The sequence below is a fragment of the Zootoca vivipara genome, chromosome 4 (assembly GCF_963506605.1).
Source record: "Zootoca vivipara chromosome 4, rZooViv1.1, whole genome shotgun sequence".
NCBI lineage: Eukaryota > Metazoa > Chordata > Lepidosauria > Squamata > Lacertidae > Zootoca > Zootoca vivipara.
This window is the reverse complement of record NC_083279.1, coordinates 20,713,184-20,734,728: the sequence shown is the minus strand read 5'-3', so window position 1 is coordinate 20,734,728 and position 21,545 is coordinate 20,713,184. Positions and strand designations below refer to the sequence as shown.

Here is a 21,545-nt window from a genome sequence, read left to right as displayed (position 1 = left end):
GAGCATTGAAATTACTGGTGGAGAATAACAGACACACCCAGACAACCATTCAAACATCCTTGCCCCACCCTCAAGTAGGGTGCTAGCCAACCATTTCACTGTTCTCATTGTTCCAGAAACAGAGAAGAACAGAGAAGAAGTTTCAAGAAGCAGCAGAAGGCCGAGGTTGTTTTGCCTATGCAAGGGCATTTTCTGTGGGAACTGTTCTTTGGACATGCGCAGTGTGACAGGAAGTACTGATAACAACGGTTCTGAGTAACTTGTAACTTGTGAGTCTCTTGCTTGCGCCTTGCAGTGAGAGAAGCAGAGAAAGACTCTTGTTGGACTCGAAGCATGCTTTGGCCATGGCAGTGGTGAATGTCTGTAGCCTATATATTTGCTACCAATATGCTTTTATTATGCCTGTCAAGTAAACTTCCACACTTCAATGAATCTTTATGGCGTCCATGAGTGTTTATTGCCTACAGTGTGTACCTTCAACCCCAAAGATGCTTCCAAGGAAGGAGCTGTGTTGAGATGTAACTCTGCTGAGTATGGATACTGTCACACACACACACACACACACACACACACACACACACAGAGCGAAAGTTACGCCGGACCCAATCCTTCAAAATCATCCATCAGAGGTTGATGGATTGATCCAACGGAATCTACACTCATGGCTTTTAACATTAAAGAAGGGTTAGGGAATGGTTTTCGATAACATAAATGGACACATGTCGTCCTACTTTTTACATTCCTAATGTGTTATTACCTTGTCATTTCAATTTTAATCATTTTATGCTGCTCTATCACTGAAACACTGCTCATATGTTCTAGTGTTTTTCCTCTCTTTTTTTTACTGCATTCAAACTCTGAACCCCCTCCAATGGCATTCAAGGGGTAGATAACAAAGGACCCAGAGAGAGGGAGAAAGAATTAAAATGAGTGAAGCAGAGCAACAAAGGAACCAGCAGCAAGGGGAGAAACAGAATTGTGTGGCCGGGCATAGCTTTCATTTGTGGGGCGGGGGGGCGGGGCGGGCAAGGTAAAAAAATAATTTACAAGTATGCTCTGTGACATTTTAGAACGACATATCTAATATTTTAATAGGGGCAAATAACATTAAACAGGTGAGCATAGATTCAGGCCCAGTCAGCATGTTCAATGGTCAGGGATGATGGAATTTGTAGTTTAACCACATCTTGGGAGCCACATGTTCCCTAGATTATAGTTAAAATAAATAATTACAATAAAGGACAATAAAGATTTGTGTATTTGCATGTGCACGTAAAGACCTTGTGCCATTGATATTTCTTGGCATTATTCCCTATATTTTATTTTAAATATTTTAACTCTGTGTTGCTGAAATAAATGAAGGATGGTATAGAAATATGATATAAAATGAACAGATTTGGCTTCAGGGGTTCAGCATAGCCCACACTTTTCTTACAACAGGTGAGTTTTCACCATACCATGTAATCTCATATCAATGCAAAATATTAATTGAAACAACAACAAACTAAAGTCTAGCTCTAAGAGATCTACATACGTAGAACAGTACATGAATGGCGCACCTCTGTTGCTGCAGATTTTGCCATCTGGAGATGTACACCTCCTCTTGATCTCCCATGGGGTAATGTCACACTGAAGTTCACATTTATCGCCATGCCAACCAGCCTCGCAGTAACAGTTTCCACAGTAACACTTTCCATGGCCTTAACCCAAGACAAAATGTTGACAGTGAAGAAAGATGGTCCTTATAAATATATATATATTGTTCAGTTCATTTTAAAGAATATTTTGAATGAGGATTCATAAAACTAATAGCCACCACGGACGGGAGCAATTTTATTCTTGGTCTCGTAATAACCTCTGCAGAAATCTCAGCATCATTTCATTGTTTTCTAGCATTCTGGAGGGGCTGCTTTACTTCTGATGAATGAGTCTATATACAATAAAGTCATTACCACAATCTCCTAATATTCTTCTGAAACTTGCAATAAATGCCAGCCTACACCTAAGCAGCAACACTGGTTAATGCTGGGGGAGAGGGAGAGTCTGGATTGTCACATGGACACTTAAGAACATTTTTACAGAAAATCATAAATGTAGATGGCTGAGCATGCGTAAGAGTATATTTGTTCAGAATTTTTATTATTGTTATTAAGATACAGCCAAGTCTAGCAGAGTGCAAAGGAGGGAGAAGTTCTGTCTTCTTTGCAAAGCTCTTCAGACTCCCTAAGCATGCAACAGATATTAAGAGATGAAACTATGTAAATTTTACTTTATGCAAAGCATTTTTTAAAAAATTGGGTGAGTCAGTGATAGACACACACCCAGTTCAGCCTGCATAGAGTGGCTCCCCGCCATGTGGGTGTCTCACCAACTCAACCTGAGGCGGCTGGTGGTGTTTCCAGGCATATTAGGAGCATGTTGAGTATTTTTCTGCTATTTGGAGAGTTTTTCAAGCTGTGTGTTTCCACCTCTACTATTAGATCGGGTGTGTAGAGGACACCGTTCTTTCCCTCTGGCATAATTCAAGTAGAGAATTACTCTCTTAATAACCTGGTCTGTTTTCCCTTTTTACTCTTTTCTGGTAACTATCTATTTATTGGCAATGAATTTATCTCCTTCTCAAATTTTGTTCTTGAGGCAAATGTACCAAAGTATCAGCAGAAAAAAAGCCCAATCCTACACTATCCTGCACTCCCATGATTTAAGACTGTGTGAAATCCCATTTATTGTAATAAGAGAAATTACTCCTGCTAGCAAAGGAATGGACTGGACTGGACTGTTGCTGCTTTCTGCTGAGTCTTCTGCAGCTGTAAACCTCTTCGAAATAATGGCCACAGGGAATGGAGTAAGTGTTCATACTGTCATGATATGTGGACTGGAGCCTACCAAGATACTAATTTTCACTGTTGAAACCCTCAAGTTGCTTCAGCAGAGTAATATTCATGCTACCTATTGGCCTAAAGCAACATCATACTCCCTCTATTCTCTGTAACTCCTAACCTTACACCTGACTTACAAGGCTCCTGCTCTTTATTATTCACAACCACTGCTACTATCAAAAAGTTTCTCCATGTGGCAGAAACTCTGCAAACAAAATAAAAATGGAAAGCTTGTGCCTCCTTCGGCAACAGAAAAATGGTAGAGCTTAGCTTCAGAATTCACTACCTGGGCTCCAATCCACCTATAAGTACTTTTGGTTAAATCCCATTGAAAACAGTGGCTTTGATGGAATGCAGTCATCATGGATAAGTGTTGGAGTGCAGCCCTTTCATGCAAAAACTTCTCCCAAATGCCACATCAATATTATCTGATTAACACTTGCAATAATTCTCCATCTCCATAAATACACTTACCTGTACACATCTCTCCTGTTTCTTCATCTATGCATTCTCGGTCATCACACTCACAATATTTACCATGGATCAATCCATTCCCTTCTAAATTGTCACATTTACATCGGCCACAATGACAAGTTCCTGTTAGAACCAAAAACAAAGACAACATGGATAAGTCAGAGTGCAAGAAGGAATGTCAAAGGCAATCTATTCTAATCCCTTGGAATGCAGCATGATTTCATGGCCTTATCCATGTCTGCAAGATATTAAATTATTATTTATTTCATTTATAACAATGGGATGTGCTAGAGTAGAGCCCTCTAAATGGAGTTGGACGCTCCACTCTAAGACATGTGAGGGGTGGCCGTGGTATTGAGAGCCACATACATGTCAAAAGGAGCATTACAAGACTAAGGGCCATCATGACTAAGAGACCTACATTGGCTCCCAGTACGTTTCGGAGCACAATTCAAAGTGTTGGTGCTGACCTTTAAAGCCCTAAACGGCCTTGGTCCTATATACCTGAAGGAGCGTCTCCACCCCCATTGTTCAGCCCGGACACTGAGATCCAGCGCCAAGGGCCTTCTGGTGGTTCCCTCACTGCGAGAAGCAAAGCTACAGGGAACCAGGCAGAGGGCCTTCTTGGTAGTGGCGCTGGCCCTGTGGAATGCCCTTCCATCGGAGGTCAAGGAGATAAACAACTACCTGACATTCAGAAAACACCTAAAGGCAGCCCTGTTTAGGGAAGTTTTTAATCTGTGATATTTTAATGTATTTTGGTATTTGTTGGAAGCCGCCCAGAGTGGCGGGGGAAACCCAGTCAGATGGGCGGGGTATAAATAAATAAATAAATAATGCCCCCAATGACATTGTCACAGGTGCACAAGGACCGAGTGGTCTCAAGGTAAGCCTGGGTCATTGTTTGTAGAACTTTGTGGCTCTTTGTGGCTGGACATTTCATTCCAAACCTCCACAATAGGTTTAGTACCCCACCAGACATCACTTTTTCTACAGTCTAATAAACAAATCTGGATCAGCACTAACTCTACAAAGAATATAGCTCTGATACAACACAGAAATTCCAACCGGCCCAGATTTATTTGCAACAATGCAAAGTATCAGTGCAATTTCAGCTGCATCCAACCTACTGTGCATGTTCACTGGGAATTAATTCTTCGTGCTATTCATTTATTCTGGATTCTCAAAATATTCCAGTTCTTGCATCTTTCCTTTAAACCCCTCTTTGAGTTAATCCTTATACAGTCATACCTCGGGTTACAGACCCTTCAGGTTGCATTTTTTTGGATTGCGCACTGCGCAAACCCAGAAGTACCCAAATGGGTTACTTCCGGGTTTCGGTGCTTGTGCATGCGTAAAAGTGCAAAATCTCATTTTGTGCATAAGCACCGAATTGCAACCCGCGCGTGCACAAATGCGGGGCTGCGGGTTGCGAACGTGCCTGCTGCACAGATCACATTCACAACCCGAGCATCCACTGTAATTCAAACTCACATAACAGATCACCCAAGCATCTCCTGTTTACCCCTGCGTCCATCCATCAAAACAAAGCAAAATTAAACCTCACCTGCATTTGAGCAGATGTTATCTTGTGAATTCTTGCACATTTCATTACTTTTCTTCCGCGTAAGGTTACAGGTTGTTGGGTACTGGCAGGCATCACCATACCAACCGTCCTCACATTTGCACTTTCCACAGTCACACTTTCCATGGCCTGGAAGAATAGTCAAATAATCGCTGATCAGCATATGCATGCACACACCAAATCTCAATGTTTTATTTTGAAATGCCATTCATTTGCTCTTAACATAGTTCAATTTTTATTCAAATGATTAGATGTAAATGTTATGTGGCTGTTAACCAATCAAATGGTTTGAGCGTGAACCATCAAACACAAATCAAAATCCAGTTACAGAACAGAGAGCCTGGCACCTTCTCTTTAAATTAATGTGGACTTTCATTTAAAAATAGAAGAGCAATTTTCAAAAATATATTCATGCTTAAGGAGGACCATGAGAGAAAATGTGCAGTTACAGGTAAAAGTAATAAATAAATAAATGTGTGGATACTTTCCTACCATATTGTCAGTGCCTCCCTCTACTTATAATCATCATAACAATAATTTTATTATTTATACCCCGTTGAAAGGTCTATGTGTTGCTTGACTTACATAGATCTAGGAGTTCAACATTCATATTCCAAGTTGGGACAAGATGTCAAGGTATTTTTTTTTAAAAGGGTGCGACTTTTAACATGAGTATATCATTATGGCCATAAAACTAGAAGTTATAAAGTTATGAAAATAATATCATCTTCCCTAAACATAAGCATACTCACATGTATCAAGTTAGGCATATCCATAACAATTGGGTACTGGGGGAGTGTAGCCCCTCTTCCTGAGTAATGCTTATATTAATAATGAGTAACGTTCTTTTTGTCCAAAGATTCCACACTAGCTTCACATTTAAGAAATGTTTAATTCTGTATGTTAAGTACCATCCTTGCCTCAAAAATAAGCCTTGGACAGTTTTATACCCTCCTCTCCACCTAGCAAAGTGAAAAGACTGCAGAAAAAGAGTGACTTTTAAAAAAAAAAAATCATAAAGGTATCTCTGCCGCCGCCCCTTCCACACACACCCTTTCACTGGTGCTCAATGTCTGTCTTGAATTGGTCCATAAATATAAGTATCCACTATTATTAGTTTTTATTTTTAAACATAAAAACCACCACCCTTCCATCAATATCTTTTTAATACAATAAAAACATCACAATTTAGCCTTCTTCTATTCTAGTACCCTTGGTGAATTAAGAGCTCAATCTCCCTCGATCTTTATGGAATAAAAGAAGCACCAAACAAAAGTGTGAAAGACGTTCTCGCTCCCAGCTTCCTTGTTCCTTAAAGATGAATTTAGCAGCCTAGCCTTCGTAATCTCCTTTAGCTGCTGGTCAGGCAGCCTTAATCCCTCACAGTCAATGGAGATAAGCATTAATCAAAAACATTATTACACAACGGCGAAAAAAGGGGAAAGAAAGGATTGTTTTAAAATAAAGGAACCTATAAAAATATAGCTGTCAACTTGGAGTAGTGGTTTGACTTTATTCAAAATAGTAATTAAAGCCCTATGCGGGCATCACAATTAGGTGACTGTAAATATATTTGGGGGAGAATGTGGATGAACACATTGGCTCCATCCTTCCTCCACTACCATTTTCATTACTTTCCAATTCATGGCCAGCCTTTCTTTGTTCTCTTGGGCTATCCAGTCCAAGTCTAGTTTAAACATTAAAAGCTCCTCAGAAGGAACAGCAGTGGTCTTGAAATTGGCCACCAACTTTGAACTTTGTTGGTGCCAAGATTACCTCATGGGCAAAATTGGGAAATCTAGGCAGGCATGTTTAGGCCCATGGAGCAGAAGTTCCAAACCGTTGCTCTAATATGTTTATAAAGCACCATGATTTTTCACTCACACAGTTAATCTCTTTACATCTCCAGATGACAAGAACAAAACATGTGGGGTACTAGTCACCTTTTATAATTTATACATATATTAAAATATGTGGGGTTTTCAACATGCAGGTGAAAGGACTTAAAACATTGAATTCTTTTCTGCACTATACAGGAAGAATAAAAAAAGGAGTAGCAGCTGGTATGGTAATTAAATTGGTCTCATTAGTTTTTTGTTTTGTTTTTATGAACCAGAGAATGATTCAAAAAGAGCTTATCAGAATCTGAAAAGTGATTCATGGAATAGCTTAAGAAATCATTTTTTATTGATCCTCTCTTGAATCACAGAGGATTTAGAAGTCAGAAAAGAGAATGAGAAAATGGGAGAGTTCTGTAATTATTGTCCAGCTTTGAGAGAGAGGGAATAAAGCATCTTCACCTAACTCAGAGAATTTCAAAATAATCCACTGAGCCAGACTCTGCCTGCACAAAAAGAGTGTGTTTCTGCGGGTGGGTACACACATAATATTAGTATCAGGATCATCACACAGGGATTAGCAAATCGCCACCACACTATTGGAAAATTCTCTTTCCTCTGAACCAGTGTTGACAATTTGCAACCATAAGCTGACTTTTATTGACGTTTTATCTGCCTTATTTTATTTTATTGCAGTTTTATACTATTTATATTTTTGCTGCTAGCTGCCTTGAGCATCATATGGTGGAAAGGAAGGCTGCATAATAAATTAATAAACAAACCAGCAAATGTGAGGTCAAATCTAACAAGATTCTGGATGCTCAGATTAGCCTTCCTGATAAAGAAAAAGTAAGATATAGAAAATAAACTTGTTTCTCCATCATACCAAAACCTACATTTTTTTTGTTTTGTATATTATTAGAAGGTTCTTTTATATAAAAAAATATTCTAATTAACATTGGCAACATATTACTCATGATTATATCAAGTAAAAAAAAACTTTAAAAAATGAGGTGCCGGTACTCTTATATGATGCTTAATTCTGAGCACAAAACAACATACGAAACTAACTACATTGATTTGCAATGCTGATGTGGGGGAAAACCTCAGATATTTGTTGTTGTTGTTGTTGTTGTTGTTTTGCTGTTCTTAGCAAACCTTGTTACATATACCGTAATGAATAAAATTACCACTCCTTTTTTCAGAAGAAAGATAAGATAGGTTCTGTGGATTTTTAAAAATTAAAATGTTGCCCTCTGGCGGATAATGCTGGCATCAAAACACGGAGGAGGAGGAATTCTGATCCTAGGCTTGTCATTCAGAATTTGCATGGATGAGCTTGAATATTATTCACTGTAGAGGGCAAATTCTATATGTATTAGAAAAATTCATACTCCGAGGTCTGAAATGGTTTGTAGCATTCCTTGCACAGTTTCCCCCCCCCCCCTGCCATGGCTATTATTCCTCAGATTTTATATTCTGTTCCTTCCTGTAAAATAGTTGTGGGGACAATATAGTCTCACAGTGTTGCTGAACTACCACTCCCATCATGCCTGGCCACTGGTTGTGCTTTGCTAGGGCTGATGGGAGTGGTAGTTCAACAACATCTGGAGGGCTGTCACATGAGTGTGCCAGTCAGTAAATCACATAGTTCAAAGATGGAGTTATCTCTTTGCTAGCAAAGACATCACCTTCCCCATCCCTGCTGTAGAGCCATATCCACTCTCTTTTATTTCTATGTGCGTGTGTCCCCCAGTTTGCACTTTGGAACATGTGCTCCTTCTCTCGTTCTTTCTGTTTGTGTTGAGTTTATTGATTGCTTTTTGTGAATGTAAAAATAACAAAAACCAGCAGAGCAACACAAACTGTAGCCGTAGCAGCAGATAGCAGTGGATTCACAACTGTATCAGCGGCACCTTGGTGATTCGGCACCCTGTGCGATGCCAACATCTGGCACGCATGCACACACCCAGCTCTCACACTGCCTTCCCCAAGCCAGGTAATGCAATTGGCTTTGGGAAGGAGATGCAAGGGTTCGGGCAGGGTCCTAGAGCTTGCCCTCATCCTTCCCAAAGCAAGCGCCTAACTACCTAAGCTCTGGGAAGAAGGCTGGAAGGTGCACCCTCGGCTCGGTGCCCTTTACGAGGGAACCGCCCGCACTGCCCTAAATCTGCCTCTGCAATCAGCAACTGAGAGGGCAGAAGATGGTGGCAGTGATCATTCACCTTCCCCCCACTCCCTGCACCAGGCTCTAGACTGGCAGAGCAGAGCAGGGAGTCATGGCTCAGACCTCTCACCCCAAACAGGCTGGTTTTCAAACACCACTGGTATCATGTGCTGTACTGTGCTTTCAGTATGTGGGTTGCTTGGCAGTGAACCCCCTGGTGGCTACTTCCTCATCCCCACATGGCAGATCAGGGTTTAGGGGGTTATTATTCAGTAAACTTAACAAATTACACACACACACACACACACACACACACACACACACACACCTGTATGGGAAACAGCCATACTAGGAAAGTTAAATCTCCAGTTTGAAACTAGGACAGGGACAAACAAAAGAGGACACCTTCACCCCAGTGTGACTCCCCTTTATCACACAACAAGATGACAAAAAGAACCCACTGATAGCGTTTGAATCGATATGGCTAATTTGACCCAACCACCACCACCCCTCTCACACACAAACAAAACTCTCTGCAGTCAATCGAAGGCCCCCCAATCTCTCTCACTGCCAATGAAAACTAATAAATTAACAGAAAGAGAACCTACCCACGTGATGCTGGCACAAAAAACCTGTGCATATACTATGTAAAAGAATGAAACTTTACTAACCCACTCTCTTCCCCTCAACCTTATACAGTGGAACCTCGGTTTATGAACACCTCGGTTTATGAATTTTCGGTTTATGAACGCCACGGACCCATCTGGAACGGATTAATTCTTTTTCCATTACTTTCAATGGGAAAGTTTGCTTCAGTTTATGAACGCTTCAGTTTATGAACAGACTTCCGGAACCAATTACACCCATGCTTCAGTTTATGAACGCTTCAGTTTAAGTACTCTGCGGACCCGTCTGGAACGGATTAATCCACTTTCCATTACTTTCAATGGGAAAGTTTGCTTCAGTTTATGAACGCTTCAGTTTATGAACAGACTTCCGGAACCAATTACACCCATGCTTCAGTTTATGAACGCTTCAGTTTAAGTACTCTGCGGACCCGTCTGGAACGGATTAATCCACTTTCCATTACTTTCAATGGGAAAGTTTGCTTCAGTTTATGAACGCTTACTCCGCGGACCGTCTGGAACGGATTAATTCACTTTCCATTACTTTCAATGGGAAAGTTCGCTTCAGTTTATGAACGCTTCAGTTTATGAACAGACTTCCGGAACCAATTGTGTTCATAAACCGAGGTACCACTGTACTGTCTACAACATTAATGTCTCACATCGAATACAGCGGAGCTGTAGAAAGGGATTTATGATCTGAAAGCAGAGGCAATGTATGTACTTTTGTAACCCAAGAAAATCTTTAATAAAAGCATTTTCTTAAAAAAGAGCTTATGACTAATAAAGGAAACCATCATTTCCTATGGGCTATTCATGCATAAATCTATATATAAAATCTAGAGTTTTGTATTAGTAAAATTATTTTGTTTCCTTCAAAAAGAAATGAAACATTTGAAACTGATATCTCTTTCCACCCTCTTTTGATTAGTCATGGAATCAACACAGCAGGAAAAGAAAAACCTAGCTGCACTTGGAATTATGAATGCCAGAGTGCCATTTCTTGGTGGGGGGAGCACTGCAACAGATACCCAAAACAGGTGCCATTAAAATAGTGTTATTTAAACTGCAAGGAATGAATCATGGCTCATCATTCAGGGTCAACACCTGACTAGCATTTCAGTTGATCTCAACAGCTCCTAATGTGTTCTTCTCAGCTGTCTGCTGCAGAGTAGCATATATATTATGTAGATCCTAAAACGGTGACCCCCCCCCCAAAAAAAACAGCTTAGAGGCTGGCAGGATGGAAGCGAGTGCCTTTGACAAATCATTGGCTTGGAGTTGTGAAATTCATAGTCAAACTATATAGATGGACTGCATAATGCTAGGAGGGTTCACTGCCATGTCCCGGTGAAGTGCCATGCATATCAATGCTGCCAAATAAATTATAAACAACAATACTACAGTGGTGCCTCGACTTACGAATGTAATCCGTTCCGAAGGCATCTTCGTAGGTCGAAAAATTCGTAAGTCGAAAAGCGCCATTGGAAACTCGATTTCCCATAGGAATGCATTGGAAACGGAAAAATTCATAAGTCGAAGCAACCCCATCTAAAAATCCATAAGTCGGAAAAACCGCCGTGGTTTCCGTTCGGATGTCGAGAAATTCGTAAGCATGCGGCCATTTGCCCCATTCGTAAGTCGAAAAATTCGGTTGTCGAGTCGTCCGTAAGTTGAGGTACCACTGTAAATAATAGCTATCCTCATGGAGTGGGAGGAGTTGAGTGCACTATGGTACTATATGGCTTTTTAAATACATTTGAAAGCACGGGTGCACAATATGGGGAGTATGTTGCAGTTCATTTGCAGGAACTGGCAGTCCACCAATGCAGTAGCTGTCCAGAAAAGATATGCTTGCCAGTTTTCCAGGAATTCCTGAAGGGTAATGGAATCACACTTAAAAAAACACTGCCCTCTCCACTCATCCACCTATTTCTTGGCTGAACAATCTGTTCAAAGTCTCGTGAAAGTGGATTACAAGCTGTAAAGGCTTAAATGGGCACTATGAAAAAGAAACAAACTAACTAACTTCTCCGACAATTTCCTATAAAGACACACCCTCCTGCAACATTTGGTTTTAATTTGCAGCTCTGACCTATATTTCTGACCATTTCCCTTTCAATATAACACAAATGGGTCTTGTCTATATGGAGTTTAATGCTGTGTTACTTGAAATTCGGTTTATGAAAAGTGATACAAGACCTCCTTGCATTCCACCCAGGCAAGAACACTTTGAAGAGTCAGTGAGTTTTGTGTTCTGGGGAGAGGTTGTGGGGCTTGTTCTGAGGGCCAGGCCTAGAGGACTGCATGAAGCCCACAGGCCTCAGGTTCCCCAATATTGCCTCAAATAATTATAATTATAAATAATTATAGTCAGAGTCAAAACTGAAAACTTTGGGAACGACAGCATTCTGATGACAGGCAACACTCTTTAAGACATTTTAGTAATATAATCTAGAAAGAAAAAAATGTCTTGACAAAATCTAGTGCTCCTCACACCAAGGGTCCTTGAATTACTATTAAAGCCATTCTGGATTTGCCTGCATACAAAAGAAGCATAAATGCAAAACGAAATAGCTATTTACCCTTCTACCAGAAAATGTATTTTTAAACAAAGAAGATTACAAGCAAGATAAGTTTTTTGTCACTTTGAGGAAGGAATGATTAATGACAAATATTATCATTCACATCCTAGGGTCAGTTGTGACGTAGATCTGTGTAATTTAATTCCTGCAGAAAGTGGAGTCTGACATATGAAGTGATTGCTTCTGTCCTTCCTAAAACTACATCCACAGGAGTGTGTCATCAGGATAAGTTAGTCTTTCCTTAATGGATGTTTGCTACTAGTGAAGCTGAAGCTGGCCATCTCATGAGAAAAGAAGACTCCCTGGAAATCAGGTCCTCCCTAACAAGAGGGCACATGTTGTGGTGGGACCTGACAACCAGACCCTGTGTTGTGGGTGGGAACATTGGAGCAGCCACAACACCCTATTGGTGGTCCCTCAATCTTGGGAGCAATTGGGCTTGAGGGATGCCAGTCAAAGCTATCGAGGGACCACTATTTAACCACTGCACATGTCCCTGAGCTTCCTCTTTCGGGCTCAGTGCATCGGAACAGTACCTTGTCTCCGCTGCTGACCCAAAGGAAACAGTGATCCACAAGGAGAGCAGTCTGCGGCGACAAGACAGTGAATCGTTTCAATTTACCCCTTTTCCCGTTTAATTTCTTTAATTTGAGCCCCGCAAAAAAATTCCCCTTTTGTCCTTCCCACCCCACCCACCCCATTCGGTTAGGGCCTTTTGGCCCTGGGGCCTTTGCCCCCTTTGCAAGTTCCTGTTTTGCCGCTTTAAGGGCCCTTTTTTCACTGCGGCTGCAGTGTCAAGGCTTGCCTTTTGGCTAATTCATTTGGGCTTGCGGTAACCGCAGCTTGGGGTATTCCCATTTTATGCTTTTTGGCTGAACAAAGAGAGTTCCCCTCTCGTTTTAGCTGCTCTCCGGTGGCATTCTATTGCTCACCTTTTCTGGACGTTCTGGGAATCATTCCCTGCCCCGAAGGGTAGCGGCGGGCATTTTGGGTGGGAGCGTCATTTTGTGGGCATGCCCTTCTTCACTGAGGCGCCATTTTAATTTGGCAGGAGCGCCATCTTGGTTGCACAGTTTAATTTTTGCAGTTTTAATCGGCTTTAATTTGTGGCTGCTTTTGTTAGCTTTGCAGCGCGATGCCGGTTAAACGTAATCCAAGCCCTGCTATTCCTGTGAGAAGGGCGATTAGAGGCCCTTCACAGGCGCTCCGTTCTGCGCCACCCCCAGCCTTGCCCCAAAATATGACTGATCGGTTACAGTCAATTATGGCCAATGTTGGATCTGATCCTACGGCTCTGGCTAGATTTTCCTCAGAAGTTGATTCCTTAGTGTTCTGTCAGCGAAGCATTTATGCTTGCTCAATTGAATGATCTCTACTCTCCTCCTTCCTCTCACCCCATTCTGCGTTCTCTCAAACCTCCAGAGCAGATTTGGGGAGAGTAAAAAAGAAGCAAAGCAGATGGGAAGTGCCATTGCACAAGCAGACCTCATTCTGCTCACTTCTTAGTTGAATAATTCCATATATGAGAAACAGCCCACGTTTCTGAATACTTGAATAGAGTGTAGGAAAAAGAGATGTTCCATTGCCATTGCTCAGTGAGAAAACACACACACTTCTCACATACTCACATTTTCCTCACGAAGGGTGATCACGTACGCAATGGAGGGCAGGGCTCTGACACCTTTCATAATTGCATAGAGGAAATAAATCTGGCTGCTGGCAGTGCAGCATGTGAAGCTGGAGTGAGAAAACTGGACCCTGATGAAACTCTGCTTTGCACAAGTATTAAAGGCAGAGGGGTCCTATCCTCCTTTGCTTCTTATCATGGTGTTCAACAGGGATGAAGTACCTATGACCCTCCAGATGTTGCTGGACTCCAGCTCCCATCAGCCTGAGCCAGGATGACCAAAGATCAGAGATGGTGGAAGCTGTAGACCAGTAGCATCTGAGAAGGTTTTCCCCAATCCAAGGGCACAAGTTTAATGCTTCCTTTTCTCCGTGAAAGCAGGGAGTACAGGGCTTGAGAGGAAGATGATTTCCACAATAGAACTTGTTAGCTCTCCTAAGGCACTGCTTTCCTACAACTTTAATGGGAAGATCTCATCTTGTGGCCTCTGCCTTTAATTGCTTCCTGTTCAGCAAAGTCACAACATTACTGGCAAATGCTATCAGTATTCAGTATGATATTTTCAGGAGTAAATTTCTTATTCCCACAGAGTGTGTGCTTACTTTCTGAGTTTCTTTCATTAATTTATGTGGGTGTGGACAAAATGGAACTGTTTCAAAACAACAACAGGAAACAAGAAAATTAATAGTCCACTCCCTGTAAGGAACAGGAATCGACTAATTAAGTGGCAACTGATCAGTAACACCAAGGTCAGGCAATCAGAAAGTAATTAGAGACAGGAACTGAAAGAAGAAAGCTTCTAATAAGTCATAGCAGACCCAAAAATATATGGTAGTTCTTTGCCAGTTCCCAGTGGATGAGTTGGCAGTGCAGTGCAGTTTAAAGCATGGATGGGGTGTCAGAAATCAGGCCTGGGGGCAAAGAAAGGATGAAAACATGGAGGAGGGAGGAATCTGGAATGAAAGAAGTTGGCAAGGATGGGAATGCCAGACAAAAACAGCGAGTGCTAAAGCAACGCAGGAGAGCGCAGGGGAACAAGAATAATCCAGGAGTGGGAAAAGGCAACTGGATCTTGTCAAATAGGATCTTGCTACCTTTCTTCAGGGTTACACATGTCTGTTCAATTTGTCCTGCCACCAAACCAAATGCAGTCCAACAACCATTGTCCGGAACCATCAGGTGCCTGAAAACCCTGCTTTTGCAGTTCCAGGCAGGCAAGGAAACCAGGAATTTGAGCTCTATATATGACTTGTGAGATGCCTTCAGCTTAGTTGGTCACAGGGTGCGAAAGCCTGAAGTAGAAAGAGAATCCAATTCTTGCTCTGTGTTCCAGCTAAAATTATGCACTCTCACGTCATGAGCCTGCACCACAGGTTGCGTGTGTGTGTGTGTGTGTGTGTAGAAAAAGCTTCATAGGTATGTACTGAGTTTTGTTTCTCATCTCCTTCGTCAGGATGCTCACATTGAAGGCTTGTTCCATCCAGCCCTTTGCCATCACTTGCTGAAGTTACACCTGCTTAGTAGTGGAGCAGAGCTGGTTGAGGATATGGGAAGTGTAGTGTGTGTATGCACAGGAGGAAGGAAAGAAACAGGGAAGTGTGTTTGTGCAGAGGATGGCCTGCACTCATTGTGGCAAACTGCCACAATGCGAGGCCGCAAGTACAAATAAAGTACAGCCATCTGTTAATGGCTGGACTTGGGTGAATGCATGATTCTACAGTACATACTTTCACACTGAGCCTATGATGGCAAGTACAGTTGTGTGTGTGATGGGAAGAATTCTCTGCTGGCAACACTCACAGACCTGATGCTGTCAGGCTGTACATACTGTTCATCTGGAAAAGGAATCATTTGCGGGTTGGGGGGGGGAGAGAGAGAGAGAGAGAGAGAAGAGGAGGGAGAAAGCCTCAAATGAAATTAGAACCAGCTGTATAGGAAGACAGACAAGGTGGGGGTGGTAGAAAATTGTCACCATGGCAGAGCAGGTGCTGATATTGTGGTTGCAGAATAAACACTGCCAGCTTTAATGCAAAGGGAGGAGGAAAAAAGAGCCCCAGTCCATATAAATAATAATAGCAGCTAGCAGGTGGGGGCAGGTCTTACACCAAGGGAATTTGAAGATTGGCGTGCAGTGAAACAAAGAGCAATCAGCACATAGATTATATGCTTTTGAAATATCAGAGGTTATATTGCACTACAAACTGAAATTAAGTTTATTTTTACTTCTCTAGGGCTGGTGGTGGGAAAAGACACCAAAAAGAAGTCAAACGAGGAGAGTGTGATGGATGAAAAAGAACAGATTGTTTTATTTTCTCCGCAAGAAACAGTGTACTTCATACTCACAGTCTAAAGAACGTTATGCAGGTGTGGGTGGCATAGCTGAGTTAATCGGTTCCTTCATGTTGTTCTTCCTTATGTATATTTTAGCACACAGATAATGCATATTTCCTGAATGGAAATTAATTAGGGAAAGCTGAGGAAACTTCAAGCACAATTCAGCCTGAAGTTAAACACTTTTAAGCAACATTGATCCAGTGGGAAAGAGCTAAGCACACTTCTTAACTTTCCTCCTGAAATCAATGGGGCTGAAAAGTGAGTAGACTGTGCCCATTCTATACAGCAAAAAGTGACCCTGATATTGGCTCAGCTCAGAATAATGCTAAAACATTAGCAGCATTACACAAATGAGCAGGTGCAACTCTGCTCCCCACCCCTTCCTTTTTCATGTCCAAACACTGGAAACTGTGGTTTGTTCAAACCATACTTTAATCAAACTACGCTCAAACTGCTATTTCAGATCTTGTTTTGTGAACCAGCTGCAAATTCCCACATTCAGATATGAGAAGCTGTGGTTTGTTCAAAACCACAAACAGAAGCTAAAAACCTATCCTCGTGGAAATGAGATGGAAGAGGGAACAGACAAATCAGCCTGATTCTAGGATATGCAGCATTCATATATCCACCCATCAGCCCATTCTGTTGCATTTCCACATTAATCTGCACTTTAAAAGGAAAGAAAAGAAAATCTGCATGAAAATTTGCATTTAAGATATTTAGATTTATTTTAAAACATATTTTCTCTCAAATAACACTTTTAAAAATATTGATATGTTTTTAAAGCAAATAAATATATCAGAGTATTCCTGAAATGCAAAAGCTGATGTTTAAAAAACAAATGTTGCTGATAAAATCTATCAAAATCGCCCTCTTCCCTCTCAACCCACTGCCAACTCACCATAAAGTTTAGAAGAGGCTGCCTTTCAATGCAACATCATAGGATAGGAGAGCCAGGGCTAGAAATAAGTTGCACAGGGTGAAATCCAACATCACCATTCTGCTCATGGAATGACTTTTGATCTAATTGAAGAATCAGCTAACATAAGGGAAAGGGAAACAATTATCTCGAATTTCCCCTTCTTCTGCACACCACCTTCCACATGGTTCTGAAAGGTCCCTCCAGTTTTGCAGAAGACAGAGGGAGCTGAAACAGGAGGGGGACTTGACAATAATCGCCTCTCCTTCTCTTATGTTAGTGGACATCTCTGCTGGATCAGAAGGCATTGTGCAACTGGGAAGGCAGGACTGGATTTCACTCGCAGGGTTAACCGAGGTTAACCAAACATTAGAAACTTTATACATATGGGTGACTGCAAATTCACCACGCAAGGCTTCACCCTGCAAATATATGAATCACTGTACAAGCATATTTAACTGCTGTACAAACATGGTCATTTAAAAATACACTTAAAAAATATCAGAGGAGCATAGAATTCTGAATAAAATGTTTACTTGGATTTCATACACTCCACTGCAGCCCCACCCTCACACCTATATCTCATGTCTACACTGACAATCAGATATCTGGTTAGCCACTAGGATGCTGGACTAGAAAGTCCATCATCCTGATCCACCAGGAACTTCTTATGTTCACATGTTCTTCATATGCATATCATCTTCATCTACCCTGGAAGGAAATCCTTGGCTTGCAAGCATGAGAACTGGTTCCAATCTTCTCCTGTCTACTTGTGCCATATGACAAAATCAGTTTTCTATTGCAAGGAGCCATAGACCAGTGATCAACCGTTTGTTTCAGTATAAGACTATTCCATGAGTTCATATGCATTTATTCAAACAGTATATGGAAATGTGATTGCATTAAATGGCTAGGTGATAATGCCTCCATTCATTAACACCAATACATAGGTCTGCTAAATAGTTTAAAACATGGTTTTCTTACTCGATCAATTTCTGTTGAAAATATTCAAGTTAATTTAAATTTAAATAATGCTAAAGCTAGTGCACTTCAGTTCTGGAGTAAGTTTCAATGTATATTTTAAAAAAAGGACTCATGGAGTAGAGAATCTAATTCTCTATAGCGGTTTGGTTTAACAATTCATATGCAGCGCAATAAATAGATGATGGAGAATGAAGCTCTTAAAAGCTCCCACTTTGAACTCCAATTAATATAATTACTTTCTTTTAATCATCTCCATGGGTGTCTGATGGGAAAGAACACATACTGCACACTTTAAATAAAACCAAGGTGTTGAATGTTCAGATCACTCTTGTTGCTTTGGATGTCTCAAGCAAAGCTATCCCAGCATTTCCTTGTTGTTAATAAATCGTGTCCTATTGTTCGAGATTAAAAGTTTTCACAATTCAAATAAATCTGGTCTGTGCAATATTCTTCACAGTTAATAGTTTTGCAATAGCAAAAGGAGGTAACATTCTAAAACTGAAATTCAATGTATATCAGTATTATCTTTAAGCTGTAATAATGTAGCTTCTGGGTGGCTGGAAAACTTTCTTAATGCACAATAAAAGCTAGCCTCAAATAAAAATAGTTAGGGTCTGTAAACCTACATAAGGCACATACATATTCATCCTTAACATGTGATGATGGCCACTGATTTAAGCTGCAATTCAAACTCCTGATCCACCAAGAGGTTTGGATGGGGTAGTGATGGTCTCCCTCTGCCCATCTCAGAACAGACTCTGCCTATGAAGTGATGCTAGCATTATGCTGCTGGTGTGGAACTCTCTGTTCTGCTTCTTGAAAATGCATATCCTCTAACATTTCTCCCATGAAAATAGGATGCCCTATTTTTTAATAATAATATTTCTAACCCGCCAATCTAACTGATTTGCCCCAGCCACTCTGGGCTGCTTCCAAATTATATAAAAACATAATAAAACATTGAACATTTAAATAAATAAAAAAACCTTTCCTGTTCAGGGCTGCCTTCAGATGTCTTTCAAAGATTGTATAGTTACTTGTCTCCTTGGCTTGGGGGGGTGGCGGCACATAACTGCATACCCTCCAACATTTCCACCCACTTCATTTTCATGCCCTCCACATTTTCCAGGGACAGTCCCAGATTTACAGAAGCCACAAGATGAGATCTTCCCATTAAAGTTGTAGGAAAGCAATGCCTTAGGAGAGCTAACAAGTTCTATTGTGGAAACCATCTTCCTCTCAAGCCCTGCACTCCCTGCTTTTACGGAGAAAAGGAAAATAAGGACGTGCTAAGGAAAAGCGAGATATTCTGGGATCAAATCAGAAACCGGGACAGCTTCTGCAAAACTGGGACTGTCCCTGGAAAATGGGGACTCTTGGAGGGTCTGCCATATTTGTCTAAAACAGCTAATTTTGAATTAGGTCCCAGTCTGTGTCTAATCACTATGCCACCTCCAGGCTACATGTTCATGAAGGATAAGGCTTTCAACAATCTCCACAGAAGCAACATACCTTTTAATAACAATTGCTGGGAAACATGGGGGGTGGGGAGGTATCTGCCACTACATAATACAGGATACTGGACTAGGTCTTCTGCTGGTATGGTAAAAACCTACTGAGTAAGCTCAGGAAGTTCATATTTTGCCCTTTCATCTGCTGGTGAGAGAAGTGAGAGCAAGTTATTGTGGCTCCAGTAGACAAGAGAGTTCTAGGCAAGTCAACATATGGCATTTAGGAGAGGCAGGTCCATGTAGAACTCCTAGTGGGGTGAGTTTGGAAGGTTGTTTCAGCAACAGATCATCCCCGACTAAGTCTAAAAAAATGGTTTTCCTCTATCGCATATACCACACAACAAGTCCTATTCCCCACAACAGCATATGAAACAATATGGCTAACCTGACCCAACCTTACCTTCCAAGTTCCGGACTGCAGAATCCGGGACCGGCAGCCATTTTACACCGGAAGTTGCCTCAATGTAACTTCCGGTGTTGCTTTGCCCTTCTATGGGCACCCAAAATGGCCGCCGCCGGCTTAAAAAGTCACTTGTACGCATGTCAGGAAGTGTGCCGACGCAACTTCCGGTGTCACTTCGCCCATCTATGGGCACCAAAATGGCCACCGCCAACACCGGAAGTCACGTCTATGCACTTCCGGACATGTGTAAATGCGACTTTTGAAGCTGGCGGCGGCCATTTTTGGTGCCCATAGAAGGGCAAATCGGAAAGAAAAAACATGGCCGCCGGCAGGAGAAAATAATGGAGAAAAACGGGAGACAAAGTGATACGGGGGACCACCGGGAAAAGGTAAGTAAAAAAGGGGTTTTCCCGGGGAAAACGGGAGACTTGGCAGCTATGGACCCAACAACTACCCCCTCACACATACAAAATGAACTGCATTGCAACCTGCTGAATGCGAACAACCAGGCTCTGGACCCCCTAATCTCTCGCAATGCCAATAAAAATAGATAAATGTACAAATAAAGGACCATGTGATACTGATAACAATACCCTAAACAAACGCTATGCAACAGAATAAAATAACATTACCCTCTCATCTCTCTCTCCCTTCCTCTCTCCCCCCACCCCAAATGCATGATGTCTATGATGATAGTGGTCCCATACAAAAGGTAAAGGAACTGTGAGAAGGACTATGAATAAAAAATGGAGGTGCTATATGTACTTTTCCATGTTTATTTGCTTGTTTTGTAACAAAAAGAAAAGTTCTTTAATTGGGAGGGGCACGGCATCACCAGCTTGCTTGATGAGATCACTTTTGAAGGCCATTGCCGGGGTCGTTGTGGGGATTAAATGAGGAGGAGTAGAATCACGTGGAACTACCTTGAACTCCTTGGAGGAAAAGGTGGGCTCTAAACAAACAAGCAGAGGTTGCTGGCACCAAACATCACTAGGTGGAAGAGAGAAGTCCAGAAAAGATTAACAGTTACTGTTCATACTTTAAACAAAGGGATTAGCCCTGGCTGGTGGTAGTTATGCTCTTCAACAAAATTTAGCAGTGCCCTTTTAAGGATCTGCGGAAAGTGTGTGTGTGTGTGTGTGTGTGTGTGTGTGTGTGTGTGTGTATGTGTACATATAGACAGATATAGATTCTCTGTCTCTCTCTCAGATATTTGCTTTTTCTTTTTTTGCTGGCATGTTATTAAAGATCCACATTAAAATGCTGATCTCTCATTTGAAAAACAAAATGCAATGCACTTTCAAGAGGGGGGAAATGTCCCTTTTCTAGTTACTATAAATGCACCTCTAGGAATGCTGCCAGCAGCACAGGTGCTGAGGCACAAAGCTGCCTATGTCTCGCACTGCCCTACAGATGTTTACTTTGATGCAAACCAGACCGTGTTCCAGGGGCTTGCTCCCAAGTAAATGAACAGAGGATTAGGCTGCATGGCTCCCAATCCTAACCATACATTAGAGGAGCCCTCCTGGACCGCACAAAATGGCCAACGACTCCAGCGTCCTTGTTTTCCTGCTGTGGCCAAGCAGTACAGGAGGCTAGTTTGCCCTCCAACT

General features: G+C 41.6%; 1 protein-coding gene across 1 annotated transcript in view; it reads right to left on the bottom strand.

Moving 5' to 3' along the window:
* Positions 1–21,545, bottom strand: part of ITGBL1 (integrin subunit beta like 1) — a 109,730-nt gene that overhangs the window by 56,479 nt on the left and 31,706 nt on the right. Inside the window, exons 3-5 of the mRNA XM_035114702.2 lie at positions 4,921–5,067; positions 3,354–3,476; positions 1,560–1,700 (exon numbers count right to left, since the gene is read on the bottom strand). Of these exons, the coding sequence (XP_034970593.2) occupies positions 1,560–1,700; positions 3,354–3,476; positions 4,921–5,067 (411 nt within the window). The remainder of the gene's footprint in view (positions 1–1,559; positions 1,701–3,353; positions 3,477–4,920; positions 5,068–21,545) is intronic.